Source organism: Ciconia boyciana, chromosome 10, assembly GCF_034638445.1.
Source record: "Ciconia boyciana chromosome 10, ASM3463844v1, whole genome shotgun sequence".
Classification (NCBI taxonomy): Eukaryota; Metazoa; Chordata; class Aves; order Ciconiiformes; family Ciconiidae; genus Ciconia; species Ciconia boyciana.
In genome coordinates this window covers 18,180,860-18,195,141 of record NC_132943.1, presented here as the reverse complement: position 1 = coordinate 18,195,141, position 14,282 = coordinate 18,180,860, and the positions used below count along the sequence as shown (strand labels likewise).

General features: G+C 57.0%; 1 protein-coding gene across 8 annotated transcripts in view; it reads left to right on the top strand.

Annotated features, from left to right (window-relative positions):
* Positions 1-8,693, top strand: part of TNS1 (tensin 1) — a 63,287-nt gene extending 54,594 nt beyond the window's left edge. For 7 of the 8 annotated variants that reach the window (XM_072875311.1, XM_072875303.1, XM_072875305.1 and 4 more), the window contains 11 exons: positions 773-947; positions 1,620-2,488; positions 3,855-3,941; positions 4,621-4,752; positions 5,183-5,275; positions 5,824-5,901; positions 6,004-6,075; positions 6,153-6,321; positions 6,571-6,639; positions 7,006-7,038; positions 8,060-8,693. In XM_072875311.1, the coding sequence (XP_072731412.1) occupies positions 773-947; positions 1,620-2,488; positions 3,855-3,941; positions 4,621-4,752; positions 5,183-5,275; positions 5,824-5,901; positions 6,004-6,075; positions 6,153-6,321; positions 6,571-6,639; positions 7,006-7,038; positions 8,060-8,204 (1,922 nt within the window). In that variant the 3' untranslated portion in view covers positions 8,205-8,693. The remainder of the gene's footprint in view (positions 1-772; positions 948-1,619; positions 2,489-3,854; positions 3,942-4,620; positions 4,753-5,182; positions 5,276-5,823; positions 5,902-6,003; positions 6,076-6,152; positions 6,322-6,570; positions 6,640-7,005; positions 7,039-8,059) is intronic. The other variant, XM_072875304.1, reaches the window with a different exon arrangement.
* Positions 8,694-14,282: the final 5,589 nt, after the last annotated feature.

Sequence of the window (14,282 nt, the reverse complement as noted above, 5' to 3'; positions counted from 1 at the left end):
TGGCGGGGGCTGCGGGGGCTATCGTAGGGATGGGGACCAGCCTGGATGGAGCAGGAGGCACGGGGGAAAGGGAGGAGGGAGGACTGGGTCTGGCAGCTGCCTTGACTGGTGGTGGCCAGCCCAGCCTGCTGCTCCTGGCACGAGACAGCTCAATGGCTCCAAAGCAAAATTGCTTTTCTTGGTCGTGCTCGTGGGCTCCGGTTTCAAGCCGGGCCGGGAGTGAGACTGTTGGATACTGCAGTGGAAATAGCTGGAGCTGCTCTCTGGTCTGCTGCTGGAGGTGGCTGGCAGAGGTGGGCCGTGCAGGGCAGGGACCTCTGAGCATCGTCCTCAGTCCCGCGTGAGTCAGCGCAGGCTGGGCAGAGTCACCGGCTCTATTTTTAGGGGCCAGGGATGAGCAGGGAGCATGACGTGTGCTGTGTGGCATCCCGCGTGGGGAGGGACGCTGACTCAGAGCAGGGCCGAGGGGCTGTGGTGCGGGAAGGGACCGTGGTCCCACGTGCTCTGGTCCCCTGGGGGAAAACGGGTGGGCACAACCCCCCTCCCTCTGCCCTGGCTGGGGACTTTGGCATCCGTTGGAGCAACCTAAAGGCCCAGATGAGCCAGACGTGTTTTTGCAGAACACCTGGGGGAAGAGGGATGGGGGAAATGTGCAGCTGGAGGAGCTCAGCTCAAGCGCCTTCAGTGGCTGAGATGGGGATACCGGGGAGGGCACGGCCCCCTTCCCATGGGAGCTGTGAGCTCATCCGTTTCCCCTTCTCTTTTGCCACAGAGCCCAGGAGCTACGTCGAGTCGGTGGCCCGCACGGCCACGATGGGCAAGGGAGGGAGCCTGCCCGCTGCCCAGCCCGGGGGCCCGGAGGTGCCTGCCAGGAACGGCAGCTTCGCCAACTCCTTCACTGCCCCCAGCCCTGTCTCCACCAGCAGCCCCATTCACAGCGTGGACGGGTAAGGCAGTGGGTGCAGGTCCTGGGGGCTGGCGGGGCTGGGGCCGAACCCTGCCTGGTGCACAGGCTTCCTCCCACCTTGAAATTGCCTTTGCAAGGACCCCCGTCTCCCCACGCAGGGTTTAGGGGTCCTGGCTAACCGTGCGGCTCAGTGCCCTGAGGACACAAAGCTGGGTCATTGGTGGTCACTGGTGGTCACTGGTCCTTGACGGCAGCATCTCGCTGGGAACCTGGCCCTCGGGGCAGGATGAGGGATGGGGTCTGTGCTAACCCCTAGCCCTGGGTTGGGCTGAGCATCGGTGCCCTGTGGTGCAATGGAGCCATCGTCCCTGTCCCCTCTCCCCCCTGCCCATGGGGTGTCCTGCACCAGCTCACCTGGCGAGGCTGGCAGGGAGGAACGAACCAGGTGTTTTACTGGGAGAGGAGCTGGAAAAAGACTGTGTCTCCCAGAAAGTCATATTTTGAGAGGGAATTGGAATGCATGGGGGAACTAAAGCTGCCTCCAGTTGCTCGCAAGCAGCTGGCAGGACCCATCCCACCGTTGCCTCTGAGCAACCGAGCAGCTTGCTGGTGCCATGCCTCAGTTTCCCTGTGCACCACTCACAGGAGGGTGCCAGCCAGCAGCAGGAATGAGGGATGGAGCTGAATGCTCCTTCTTCTCATCTCTCCTCAGGGCCTCCCTCCGCAGCTACCCATCGGAGGGCAGCCCCCACGGCACGGTTACACCTCCCCACGCCTCGGCTGAGCCTGTTCACCGGTCGCCTGTCAACTCGCAGATGCCCTCTGCTCACAGCAGCTACCAAAACTCGTCTCCATCTTCCTTTGCGATAGTCCAAGGCGGGGTCCCGGGCTCAGCATATGCCAGCCCTGAGTACCCTGATGGCCGAGGTGGCCTCCAGCCGGACCTCCAAGCTCGGCCACAGCCGCAGGTCAATGTGGTGGGGGTCCACGTCCTGCCGGGGAGCCCCCGCGCCCTGCACCGGACAGTGGCTACCAACACGCCGCCCAGCCCTGGCTTCGGGCGAAGAGCTGTCAACCCCAGCGTGAGTGGCGCTCCTGGCAGCCCCGGGCTGGGCAGGCACACCGCGGCGGCCCACGGCAACCTGGTGGCCCCACCGGGGAGCCCCAGCCTGGCCAGGCATCAAGCCGCGGCAGCCGTCCCCCCCGGCAGTCCCCTGTATGGCTACCCCAGCCCGGAGGAGAGGCGCCCGACGCTGTCTCGGCAGAGCAGCTCCTCCGGCTACCAGCCTCCCTCCACGCCGTCCTTCCCTGTCTCGCCGGCGTACTACCCTGGCACGAGCACGCCGCACTCCTCCTCCCCGGACTCGGCCGCCTACCGCCAGGGCAGCCCCACGCTGCAGCCTGCGCTGCCCGAGAAGCGGCGGATGTCGGCCGGGGACCGCTCCAACAGCCTGCCCAACTATGCCACCATCAACGGCAAGGCGTCCTCGCCCCTCTCCAGTGGCATGTCCAGCCCCAGCGGTGGGAGTGCCGTCACCTTCTCCCACACCCTGCCGGACTTCTCCAAGTTCTCTATGCCAGGTAAGGGATGCTGTTGGAGGTCCCTGTGTCCCCCAGCCCTGCCCAGGGCTCCTCTCCCCTCCTTCTCTTTGCTGGCTGGCGGGGAAAGGGTTGCAGCCGCATCCCGATTTACCCCTCCTGCCCATCCGCAAACTGGCGGCACCGCCGGGGCTCTGGCCATTTCCTGTGCTCTCTGGCAATCCAAACAGGAAAAGCACTGACCCGGCATCGCTGATGTAAACAGCGCCCAGAGTTGTGTACGGGGAGATCAAAGTGCCCAGAGGCGGCTTTTCTCTGCCGTGGGTATGCGCTGACCTTCCAGCCCTGTTCCCGGCGGGCTTTACCCCGCTGAGACCCCGCTGTGGTGCTGCCTCCTCGTTTCAAATGGTGTGCCGTGCCCCGGCTGCCGCCACGCCTGGAATGCCTTCACCAGCTCCTGTTACGGGACACCTCGGTGACGCCAAGATTGGACCGACAGGACAAGGGGAATAAAGCCGTGGGGCAGTGGTGGCTCTGGCTGCTGGGCCGGTTTCGCTGCCAAGCGGGCAGCCCTTTTAGGGCACGCTGGTGCCTGCCTCCACCCCATGACTTGCCCTGGCTGGGGACCTTTCCCAGCCGGGAAGCGCAAGCAATTAAAAACCATAACAGTTAGCAAGTGGGCTGGGGAGGGGAGTGAGCCCCCTGCCTCTCTGAAGGCAACCAGATTGCGGATGGCTGATAACACATCTCCAGCAGAGATGCTATCTGGCCTGCTGGGTTGGTTGCTCAGTTGTTTTTGGGAAGCAGGTGGTTGGAAATGTTGCCTGAGCAAAGCGATGGCTTCACGGCCAGAGGACTGGCTCCCATTGGGGCCGTACCACTGATGGGCATTGAGTGAGGCAGGGCAGGGCTGGGTCTGGGGGCTGCGTTTCTGAGGGTAGGTCGAGCTGTCCAGTTCCTCTGCAAGGAGCAAAGATAAGGGAAGGAATTTATTTTTATGATGGATGAGCCAAATCTTGAACATTAGAGAGCAGTGAAGGTCCCCTGAAGTCAGGGGATCTCCCCACCACCCCCTGGACATATCTCTTTCCTCTGACAGCTTTTCATTTCACCTGGCCAGCTCCCTTTTAAATGATGAATTCCTGTTTTGTCTCTGCCTGTGTGGCGAGGAGGCTCATCCCATGCACAGTCCTTCGAGGGCCCTTGTGCCTGGGTTTAGCTTTAGATGCCCAGCAGCCCCATCAGGCTGCCTGGGTAGGGAGGATTGGGCTGAGGTTAAGGCAATGTGTTGGGGCTGAGAAGAGGTGGAGGTGTTAATGCTTTAGCCGGATTTGCTAAAAACTCATGGAGTTTTAGATACAGCATCTTTTAACTTTTTTCTTGTCTTCTCCTCTTTCCTTCCTTGCAGACATCAGCCCTGAGACTCGTGCCAACGTCAAGTTTGTGCAGGACACTTCCAAGTACTGGTACAAACCGGAGATCTCCAGGGAGCAGGGTGGGTAGATGGCACAGGGCGAAGAATACAGTCAAGTGAGCCACGGTTGGGAGTTGGGGTCTATCTGGGATCACAGGGATTAGTGAGGATTTCCCTTAGGGGCTGGATTAGGAGTGAAGGTGGATTGCGGATGCTCAGACCATGGCAGAGGGGGGTTGAAGCCCAGCTCAGCTGCAGGCTTGCACGATGTGGGCTCCCCAAACCTTCCCCTTGGTGGAGGAACACTGGTCCCCACAGCGCACAGTGGATCTATGCAGTTTGGGGTGCAAAGCACCCAGATCTTGAGTTGAGAGAGCTCAGAGGGGTCTTGGAGACATGGGTAAAATAAGAGGGGAGAACAAGGAGGGGGCAAGGTGCCTTCAGGGCCAAGGTCCCAGCATTTGGCCCTTGGTCCCTGCCTGCTCTCCAGTGCTTGGTTGCTCAGAGCTGGGCTGCGTGGGAACGGATGCTCTGAGATGCCCACACAAGGGCAGTGGAGGCAGGGGGGAGATGAGCCTCTGCCTGGCTGCAGACCTACGCGAAACCCCCATCCAGATGTGCAGGGGGGACAGTAATGTCATGGTGCCCAGCTGTGAGGCTGCAGAGCTGGGGTGCCCCATCCCAACCCACACTTGCTGGTTTTGGAGGGCTCGTTGGCTCTTACTGTGCCAGCTCTGAGGTCTGCCATTCTCTCCTGCAGCCATCGCGCTGCTGAAGGACAGGGAGCCAGGGGCTTTTATCATCCGAGACAGCCACTCCTTCCGGGGAGCCTACGGCCTCGCCATGAAAGTAGCTTCTCCGCCTCCCACGGTCATGCAGCAGAACAAGAAAGGTATTGTGTGCCCTTCTCCATCCCACACCGAGATGCTTTCCATTGTTTGGCCGTGGCGAGCGGGCAGCCGGATCTGCTGAGCCAGTCATGCCCTTGGGTATATGCTGATGTGGCAGGACCCTCCCTCCCAGCTCTCCCCTCCCAGGGCACAGGGAAGCACCAGACACCTTCTGCCCTGAGCTGCAGAGGGCTCAGAGGCATCTGCATCTTGGGCTTTGGCATGGCCAAACAGGCACAGCCTCCCTGGCCCACCAACACAACGGGGGAGCCTGGCTTGGGGTCGACCCTGTGCAAAGGGCCGGATTCCAGGAGGGTGTGCGGAGTGGCAGGGACCCCTCCCTCGAGCTGGAGCACTGGTTTGCACATGGGACTGCAGAGTGGGAGGAGGAGTGAGGCGGCTCTGGTGTGAGAACATCCTGTCTCTTCCTAGGAGACATCACCAATGAGCTGGTGAGGCACTTCCTCATCGAGACCAGCCCGCGGGGTGTGAAACTAAAAGGATGCCCCAACGAGCCCAATTTTGGTGAGTGCCCGCAGCGTGCTTCCCACATGTGGGGTTGGGTTGGGAGAGCCTTGCCTTTGCTGGACTATCAAAGACTATCTGGGTGAGCCCCCACCTCTGTTACTGCCTCTTGTCCCTGCATAACCGAGTCCTGTGGGCATTTGGAGCCTCTGCTGTCATGCACGCTCGTGAGTGCACACAAATGTGCATATATGCACAGGTGCATACCTTCCTGCACACACGTGTAGGACAAATGATGCTGCTGGGCAGGGCGGAGGGCAGGGGCTCCCCTTGTTCCACTTACCCCATGGCTAATGTCCTCCGAGGTGCTGCATGAGGACCTCTGCGCCATTCGTTGTTCCTAAGGTGGCCCTGGCATCTCTGCCCCCTCCCTGAGCCCTCTGTGGGCACGGTGGTTTCAGCAAGAGGAAATGCCACATGTGGCATTAGGACCACAGTGAAGAAACCCACCAAAAAGCCTGTTCCCATCCACCTGGAGCAACAATGACCTAACACCGGGGAAACCTGTGTCCCCAGCCCTGTGCTGACCATCTCCCCTCTCTCCCCAGGCTGCCTCTCGGCTCTGGTGTACCAGCACTCCATCATGCCCTTGGCCCTGCCCTGCAAGCTGGTCATTCCTGACCGAGGTAAGAGCCAGGGCCAGAAGGGAGTGCATCTGCCCCCACAGCCTGCCCGGGACAGGGTAGGTTTCCAAGCAGGGAGCAGCAATAACACCCCGTCTCTTCCAGATCCCATGGAGGAAAAGAAAGACACTGTGTCGGCCACCAACTCGGCCACAGACCTCCTCAAACAGGGTGCGGGTGAGTAGAGGGGCTGCAGTGGTGTGAATGTGGCCCGGAGCAGTGGCTGACTCCACACCTGCTGTTTCCTTTTCCAGCCTGCAACGTCCTCTTCATCAATTCGGTGGAGATGGAGTCGCTGACGGGCCCCCAGGCCATTGCAAAGGCTGTTGCTGAGACACTGGTGGCTGACCCCACGCCCACCGCTACCATCGTCCACTTCAAAGTCTCCGCACAAGGCATCACCTTAACTGACAACCAGAGGAAGTAAGAGCCCCCATGGCCATGTCCCCGGGTCCCCAAAGCCAACAGGGCTGTGATCCAGGGAGTGTGTTGGCGAAGGACATCCCTGGGGTGGCATGAGCCTCGTCATGGGCAGGGCTGGGCTTTGACCTTGACTCCTGGAGCATCCTAGGGGAGACCTATGGGAGTGTCCTCCATGCTGGTGGGGCTGGGCTGTGATGGGGCAGAGGTGGGAGGCTCCCTGGCCCTGATGCTCCCTGCCTTGTGTTTCAGGTTGTTCTTCCGACGACACTACCCGCTGAACACCGTCACCTTCTGCGACCTGGACCCCCAGGAACGAAAGTGAGTGGCCTAACCTGGGGGGAGCACATGTCCCCTGCTCCTTTCCCTCCCCCAGGCTCCCGGGCTGCTTGGAGCAGGGTCTTTGCTTGCTCCGTCCCTCTTGCTCCTGGAGAGGGCAGGGATGGAGGGTCCCCTTGGACACCATGGGGCAACACCAGCCTCTCCTGGTGACTTCTTCGTGACTTCTCGGTGTCTCCAAGCATCTTCATGCTGGGGGAGAGGCGCATCAGGTTTTTTTTCCATAAAGCCAAGCCTGTGCAAAGCCAGGCTGGCCCTCCAGCAATGGTGTGGTGGCCTCCGTCACGGCCCTGTCTCTCTGTGGGGTGCAGCATGTACCATCCCTCACACCTCCTCTTCTCCTTGCAGGTGGACTAAAACTGACGGCAGCGGCCCAGCCAAGTAAGTACTTTCTGTGCTTGATTCCTCCCAGCTGCTGCCGAGGTGGCTTCTGCTTGTCTTTGAGCATTGGCTGGGAGATGCCCCATGCAGGGCAGCGTGAGATGGGCTCAGGTCCTCACTGCAGGAACATTTCACCCAAGCATGAGACCATAGTCCTGGGGACTCAGGAAGCATCTTTCAGCCACAAATTCCTGGTCAGAGCAGACATGGCCCTTGCTGAACTGGCCTTACTGGAAACTCTCCCAGCAGAGTCAGCGGGAGCCAGGTCATGGAGCAGAGCCGGGGATTATGCTGATGGTGTGTGAGCCACTGGCTGGCTCTTCCCTTTCCTCCCTGTCCTGACCCACGAGAGTGCAGAGCTGCTGGCTGAGCCCATTTCCAGGGGCCAATTCCCACTAATTTTAGCCATTGTGTTAGCAAATGGGTTTTTATTAGGATGTCCAGCTGCTGGAATATTTCCCCTCTCCAATTAGAAATGCCACAGCCTGGGCCTGTCTCACATTCTGTTCCCCTGTATTTATAACTTGAGTTTGCACGTTCTAATTAAAAAAAAAAAAAGGGACATTTTATTCATCGGGGAGAGACAGACAGAAATAACCGCATGGTCTCACCCAGCTCCCTGTGTCCCTGCATGGCCTTCCTCTCAGAAAGGGTCTACCCCAATGGCCAGCCCATCACACCTTTGTGGTTTCAAGAGTCATCACCCAAACCAAGGCAATGCTGTGATCGTCTGGAAGGTCCCTTCTTGGGGACGGTCTAGGGGAGGGTGGCAGGGATAGTCAGAGCAAGGGGGGTTTGGCCAAAAGATGGTGGAAGTGCAGTGCTGGCCTTCAGACTGCAGCAAAGGGAAGAGTAGATGGGTCTTCATGCAGGCTGGTTTGGGATGTCTCCCTCTGTGTTGTGCAAGGTGGATGTTAAAGAGGGGAAGGTGGACAAGACCATGCTGGAAGAGGGTGGTGGTGTTCCTTGGGTGAGCAACGGTGGCAAACCTCTCTGAGCCTCTTGCCTTCTCCCTACCCAGGCTCTTCGGCTTTGTGGCCAGGAAGCAAGGAAGCACCACAGACAACATCTGCCACCTCTTTGCCGAGCTGGACCCGGACCAGCCGGCTGCAGCCATCGTCAACTTTGTCTCCAGGGTCATGCTCGGCTCTGGCCAGAAAAGATGAGCCGGCACTTGCGGGTGATTCTTGAATTTTGGAGAAGGACTTGGAGCTGATCCGAGAAGGAGTGTGAGGAAGTGCATTGTGGGAGAGGGAAGTGAATCGGGGGGGAAAAGGGTTGGAATTTTGGAGGAAAACAGCAAACAAAAAAAAAAAACCCCAATGAAACCCCTAAAGACTCAACACAAGCCAAACACACACATAGAGGAACCAAAACCACGCACCTACATGAGAGAGCCACAAAGTCACGCCAGACAGGATGCATGTCCCAGCGCAGGGAAGGTGACCAAAGTGAAGGTGGCAGTGAGAGGCGTGTTCCCAGCTTTTGGCATCATAGTCCTGAGTGGATGTCACCACTCGGGACTGAACGTGGGACCATAACTGGTGTTTTCCATCTGGAAAAAAAAGAAACAACTGGCAAAACCCATAGAAGAAGCTCCATCCCAGCAGCTCCATCGGTGAACGTCTGCTGCGTGTTTGAAACAACCTGTAGGAGATAGCAATGTGGACTGGGTCTGCGGGACACCGGAGGAGATGCCCTTGGAAACCTTCCTGCCCAGCTGCAGCGGAGGGTCCTCGCTGGCCCCCATGCTTCTCCCAAAACCTGCTGGCCACCTGGCGACTTGCTGGGGGTGTGGGGGGGCTTGGTCCTGAGCCCTTCTGTCCTTGAGGAGCTCGGCCATGGGCTGACCTCTGTTGCTGACCCAGAGCCTGGCGCTGGTCACAGGTGAGCCGCTGTGAGTCCACCCGGAGACGGGGGTCGCGGCACTTCCCCACCTCCCCGGGGGTGCTTGTGCCCCCAGCCACGGGGAGGTGTGGGGGGCTCCTGCCGCCCCGTGCCTGGGGAAGGCAGATGCTCCCCAGGAACCTCCTGGGAGGATGCAGAAAGTCACATCCTCTCCCGTCTTCCCCTTTTCCCTCCCATCACTAGTCCTCTTTGGGAATTTTCTCCTGCGGCCTGTCACACATTCTCTTAACACTAAAAAACAAAACAGAAAGGAAAGAAAAACATTGTAATAATAATAATAGTTGTAATAATAGCGGATGCTGGCACAGGTTGGTTCCCTGTGCGAAGCAGCGGACCCGTGGCTACCCCTATCTCGCTCTTCGGAGATGCGCGAGCGGTTTTTAAATTGCATGGACGTTCAAGTTGCACGAAAGGCAAATGACTGCAAGTAACTCAGGCGCTTTTTTCTCCTTTTATTTTGGAGGCCACGTTAAAAAAAAGAAAAAGAAGGAAGACAATTTAAAAAAAAAAAAAAGAAAATAAAAAAAGAAAGGACCTGCAGTCGCTGGGCAACTTTGGCTCGGTGGGGAGGTAACAGGTCCTCTGAGAGCCACCCTGCTCAGCATGCGCGTACCCCCAAAACCGGCTGGCTGGAGGCTCGCACCCCCCGAATGCACCGTAGTTTTGCAGTGGCTTCGGTGCTGTTGGCTTTTCCCTTTTCTTTGGGAGGTAAGGAGGGCCAGCCGGGGGGCAAGAGGGGTGAAGGGCCCCCATGCCACTGCAGTGGGGGGGGATCGTGGTTGGGGGCAGCAGGTGGAGGTCCCAGCCCCGTGGTGCTGGCAGGGGCAGAGGATGCTTCGGTCACACGTGCAGGTTTGGGGTGGGGGGATCGGTCATTGCTGAGCCCTCTGCTGCAAATATCCCCCTGAGAGCCTTTTGGGAGAAGTTTTCAGTGCAAAGTGTCCCAGATAGTTTATTGGGGGCAAAAATTAGAAACATAGCACTGCAGCCCCCCTGGAAAGCTCGCCTCCCTTGGACCGCCTTTGCCTTGATAGCTATAATATATAAACGAGCTATACTGATGAAATACTGTAAGCTAATGAAATTTTAAGGAGGAAAAAAAGGTTAAATTTACACTCCGAAAATATTTATTTTTGCCATATTGCTTTCCGCGCATCATATCTCCCCCATTATATCCGCCCCCCCCCCTTCCCCTGCCCCGGGGAAACACCTGCACGTTAAAAGAAAATCCAGAGCAAGGAAAAATACAGATGGGGGAAGAGGCGCGGGGGTCCCCCTGTGTCGGGGCAGCGTGCGTGTGACCGGTGTGCATGTGTGCGTGCGCGTGTGTGTGTGCGTGGGGAGCGAGCGGCGTGGGCGCCCGGAGGGGGCTGGCACGGCCGGAGGCTGTACTGATGTACTGGAGTAAACGTGAAAGGATGCGTAGCGAGGAGTTGGTTGCGAGATTGGTGGTGGGACCGGGGGCTCCGGGGGTCTTTCCCCCTCCCCGGCTCCCTGGCCGCAAGGATGTGGAGACCTTTTCATTTTTGATGTTTCTAAAAAGCGATTCCCTCCTTCTGCGAAATTCAAGCGAGATGAGAGACGATCTCACCCGTAATCTCCTCACCCTGCCGTTCACCGATTAGAGAAAACACTGTGTTTATAGATATATAAAGATATATTTTTGAAAGCCTCTATTTTTCAGACTTGGTTTTCTCACTGCTAAGGAAAGAGATGATAATAATGTAATTTTATTTTAATCTGCTGCCTCGGAAACCGGTGCTTGAAACTCCCATTCCTCTTTTTCTCCCCATACAAACGAAGCAGATCTAAGTACCCCGGAGATGTCACATAGAAGCCAATCCCAGCAGATACCTGCTGATAGCATCACGCCTGCTTCGGGCCCTGAGCCGCTCACAGCTTCCCCACTAACCCACTAGCTGAAGGTTTAGACCATATCCAAATCTCGAAGACTAACAAGATCGTCTGACGATTATATTATTTTTTTTAACACAGAGCTAATCACCTTCCAATGATGTAGCTGCGTGTTTGTCAGCTCCCTTTAAAGGCACTTTTTTTTCATTTTATGTCCTTTTTAAAGTTACATTTTCAGGTGTAACTACCCTTTCTGTCCCTGGGAGAGACCGTCAGCGGGCGTTGAGGATCACCCAGCTCCTGCGGCTGGAGGGGACCTAGTGTTGGTAGTTTTTCCTTACGAAAGGGACAGAAAAGACTCTTTGGTTTTTTTCTTTGGTTTTTAAATGCAGTCATGGTATTTGAGATTCGAGCTTGCGCGAGTTAAGCCCAGCATATGTTTCGTTGTAATCACACTGCCGTTGTCAGCAGCCGGATGGTATCTCTCTCTCTCACACAAACACACACACAAACACATCCCTCCTTCCTGCACAAAGAACTGCATATATTCTTGCCAAAGATATCCTTAGAAACGCACTTTTCCCCACATATATATATATATTTTTGTGTGTGTGTGTAAATTTATTGTATGTGCCCTTTTTGTGTCAGTTTGTTCTTCGGAGAAGCCCCTTCCCACCCGTCCTCCCTTTGCTGTCGATGTTGCTGTCTGTTGGGAAATGCTCCCCGGGGGGGTCGTTTGCTGCCTGTCCCAAACGGTAGAGCCCGCAATGTGCAAAATGTGGGGTTCCCCTTCAACGGGGCTGCCTCCGGCTGTGCCCCCCGGGAGGGGCTTTGGGGGATGATCCGTGTCATCATCTGCTGATGGGATGCACCCATCTCACGGGCTTTGCCAGCCCCCCCCCGTCGCCAGTGGAGGCGGGGGCTCATGGGTTTAAGCAGGTAAATTGAGCAAAGTTTGGGGTTGCTCTGGATGCAACATTTGCTGGCTGCCCCCTGGTCAAACCACACATGCAAAACAAATCAGGCAGGGAGAAAAACCCAACCCAGCCTCCGGGCATCGATTTTCCAGCGCGTTCAACCGCCTGAACCGAAGCGCAAAGTGAATCCCCACCCAGCAGGTCGGGCGGGTAAAGAAACCAGTTGCCCCAAAAGCCCCAGACAGCAGCATCAACAAAAGGCAACCCTTCTCGTTGGAGCAGGCAGGAGGAGCAGACAGCAAAGGAGCCCGCAGGGGCTTGTTTCATTTCGTTCGTTTGTTTTGCAAATTGCGAGGTTGCTTTGGGGTTACTCTTTTTTTTTCCTCTTTTCCTTAAAAAGGAAAAAAAAGAAAAAAGAAAAAAAGGAAGCAACCCGACGTTTCTGTTGGCGGATCCTGTGCCGCCGTGTTATGCGTGGGTTTTTTTGTTGTTGTTGTTGTCTTTGTTACTTTGGGAACGTTACAGATTTATTTGCTAATCAGTGTTAATGAACAGTTTCAAACTTTTAGACTCGCCCATTTCTGTGTATTTATATAAATGGAAAAAAAAATATGTTATATTTTGTATCTTTGTGCCCATAATGTTGTCGCGTGTGTAAGGATGACTTCGGTCACACCCTGTCCGTGTGTGAATGTGACTCCGCTGTTGTCTTCCCATTGTACAGATGTTGGATTCTTTGCAGTTCATTGTATGGCTTTATAAAGTGGTAAAAACAAAAAAATAATCAGTTATATAAAATATACTGTTGCTTGGAATGCCAGCTTGGTGTCTGGATCGCTGGAAATGTATCTTGAAATTTAAGGGAGCGCAGGAATAAATGCTCTGTTCTTTTTGCACAGGGAAAAAAAAAAAACAAAAACCCTAAAACCCAGTGGGTGCTGTGTTTTCTCCGGGCTGTCATTCCCCCCCGCCCCCCCGTTCCTCGACGGCAGATTGGGGCCCCCGGGCAGATGCCGGGGTGGTGGGCGTGGGAAGAAGGAGGGCTTGTGCTGCTGCTTGTCCGCCTCAGCCACAGCTTGTGTTCACCAGATGCTCGCTAACCAGACAGCCCCAAAACTTCCTACACGGCTCCAGCTCCAGCTTGGGCTTTTGTTTTCCAGGAGGGATCTCTCCAGCTTGCCCTGCAGGCACTGGGTGCACTTTAAATCCTGCTGCTTTCTCCCAGGTTGCCTTTAGGTGCTGTCTGTCCAGCCCCGGGCATCCCCTTTGAGTCCATCTCCCGCAGGGGAGCGGGACGTGATGATGCTGGTACTGGGTCTTTTGCCTTTGCCGAGGTCTGCTCCTGTTAAATCCCACTCCCTGCCCCTTTCAGAGCCATCCTGCTCCCCCGTGCCTGGCAAAACCCCCCCCCAAAGTCTCGGGCCTGGCTTTTCCAGATCTCACAGAGCAACTCCCAGCATCCGTCAGAGCCCTTAGCCCCCGGCTCTCTGGCTCCACTCCTTCCCCTCCTTGCTGAGTTGGTGGCCAAGACCCGGCCCCCGGGATGGATTGAGTTTAATTATACAAGAAATATCAGCCAGAGCAGCGGCAGTTTCTCTGGCGCCAGCGCTGCTGCGGCTCAGAGGCTCAGAGCTTCTCCCGGGAGCCGGCAGCACTAAAAATACCTCCTGCCTTTCTCCAAAATAGCTGCAGGGCGAGGGGCGGATTGAGGGGGCTGCTTGCGTGGGGACCCCGTGCTGTGGGGCTTGCGCTGGGAGGAGAAGGCAAGAGGGGTAAAAAAAGAAAGAGGAGGAGATGGGATGGTTTCTGCCCCCCCAGAAATAGCTGTGGGGCTGTGGGTGGGCACCCAAGCGACGTGCCCTCCGAGCCAGGCTGCACCACGGGCCCTCGGGAGGTACCTGGCGTCTGCCAGCCTTGGCCTCAGCTGTCCCCCGTCTACCCGCCGGCAAGACAGGACCTGCAGCCTCCTCTCCCTATCTGACACAGCGGGGATGGTATTTTCTTGCCAGCTTCTCTTGGTTTTGTTTCTTCCCTGATTCCTGCTGGAATCGACCCCTCAGGAGCCGGCACCAGCCGCCTGCCCGTTCCCAGGGCTCCTGCCCAGCTGGGAGGGCCGCTGCTGGGTGTCCCCTGGGCAGGAAGGAGAGGTGGCGAGTGCCTGGAAAGGTGGCACGGACAGACTATTTGTTGTGAGCCATAAACTGCCCTGCATTCCCCCCCCCTGCCCCACCCCTTTTCTGCAGTTAATTCCCTATTTCCTTTCCAAAATTCCTCGGGAGCTTCTGGTTTGTGTTTTTCCTCGACATGTTCTTATCTGCCACCCGCTTCCCCTCGCTGGCTCTCACAGCGCAGGCTTTGCAGCTTGCTGCTGTCTCCAGGCCAGGCTGGTGGCTCTGGTGTGACCATCGGGAAAGGCAGGTCCCACCAGCTCCGTGCCAGGAAACGTTGCCCCCATCACATCTCCCCGTGCCTACTGAGTCCCCACCTTCAGGTTCCCAAATCAGCGTTTTTTTTCTAATTTCAGCCCCTGCTCTGGACACTCTGAGCCACCCAGGGAATGTTTCT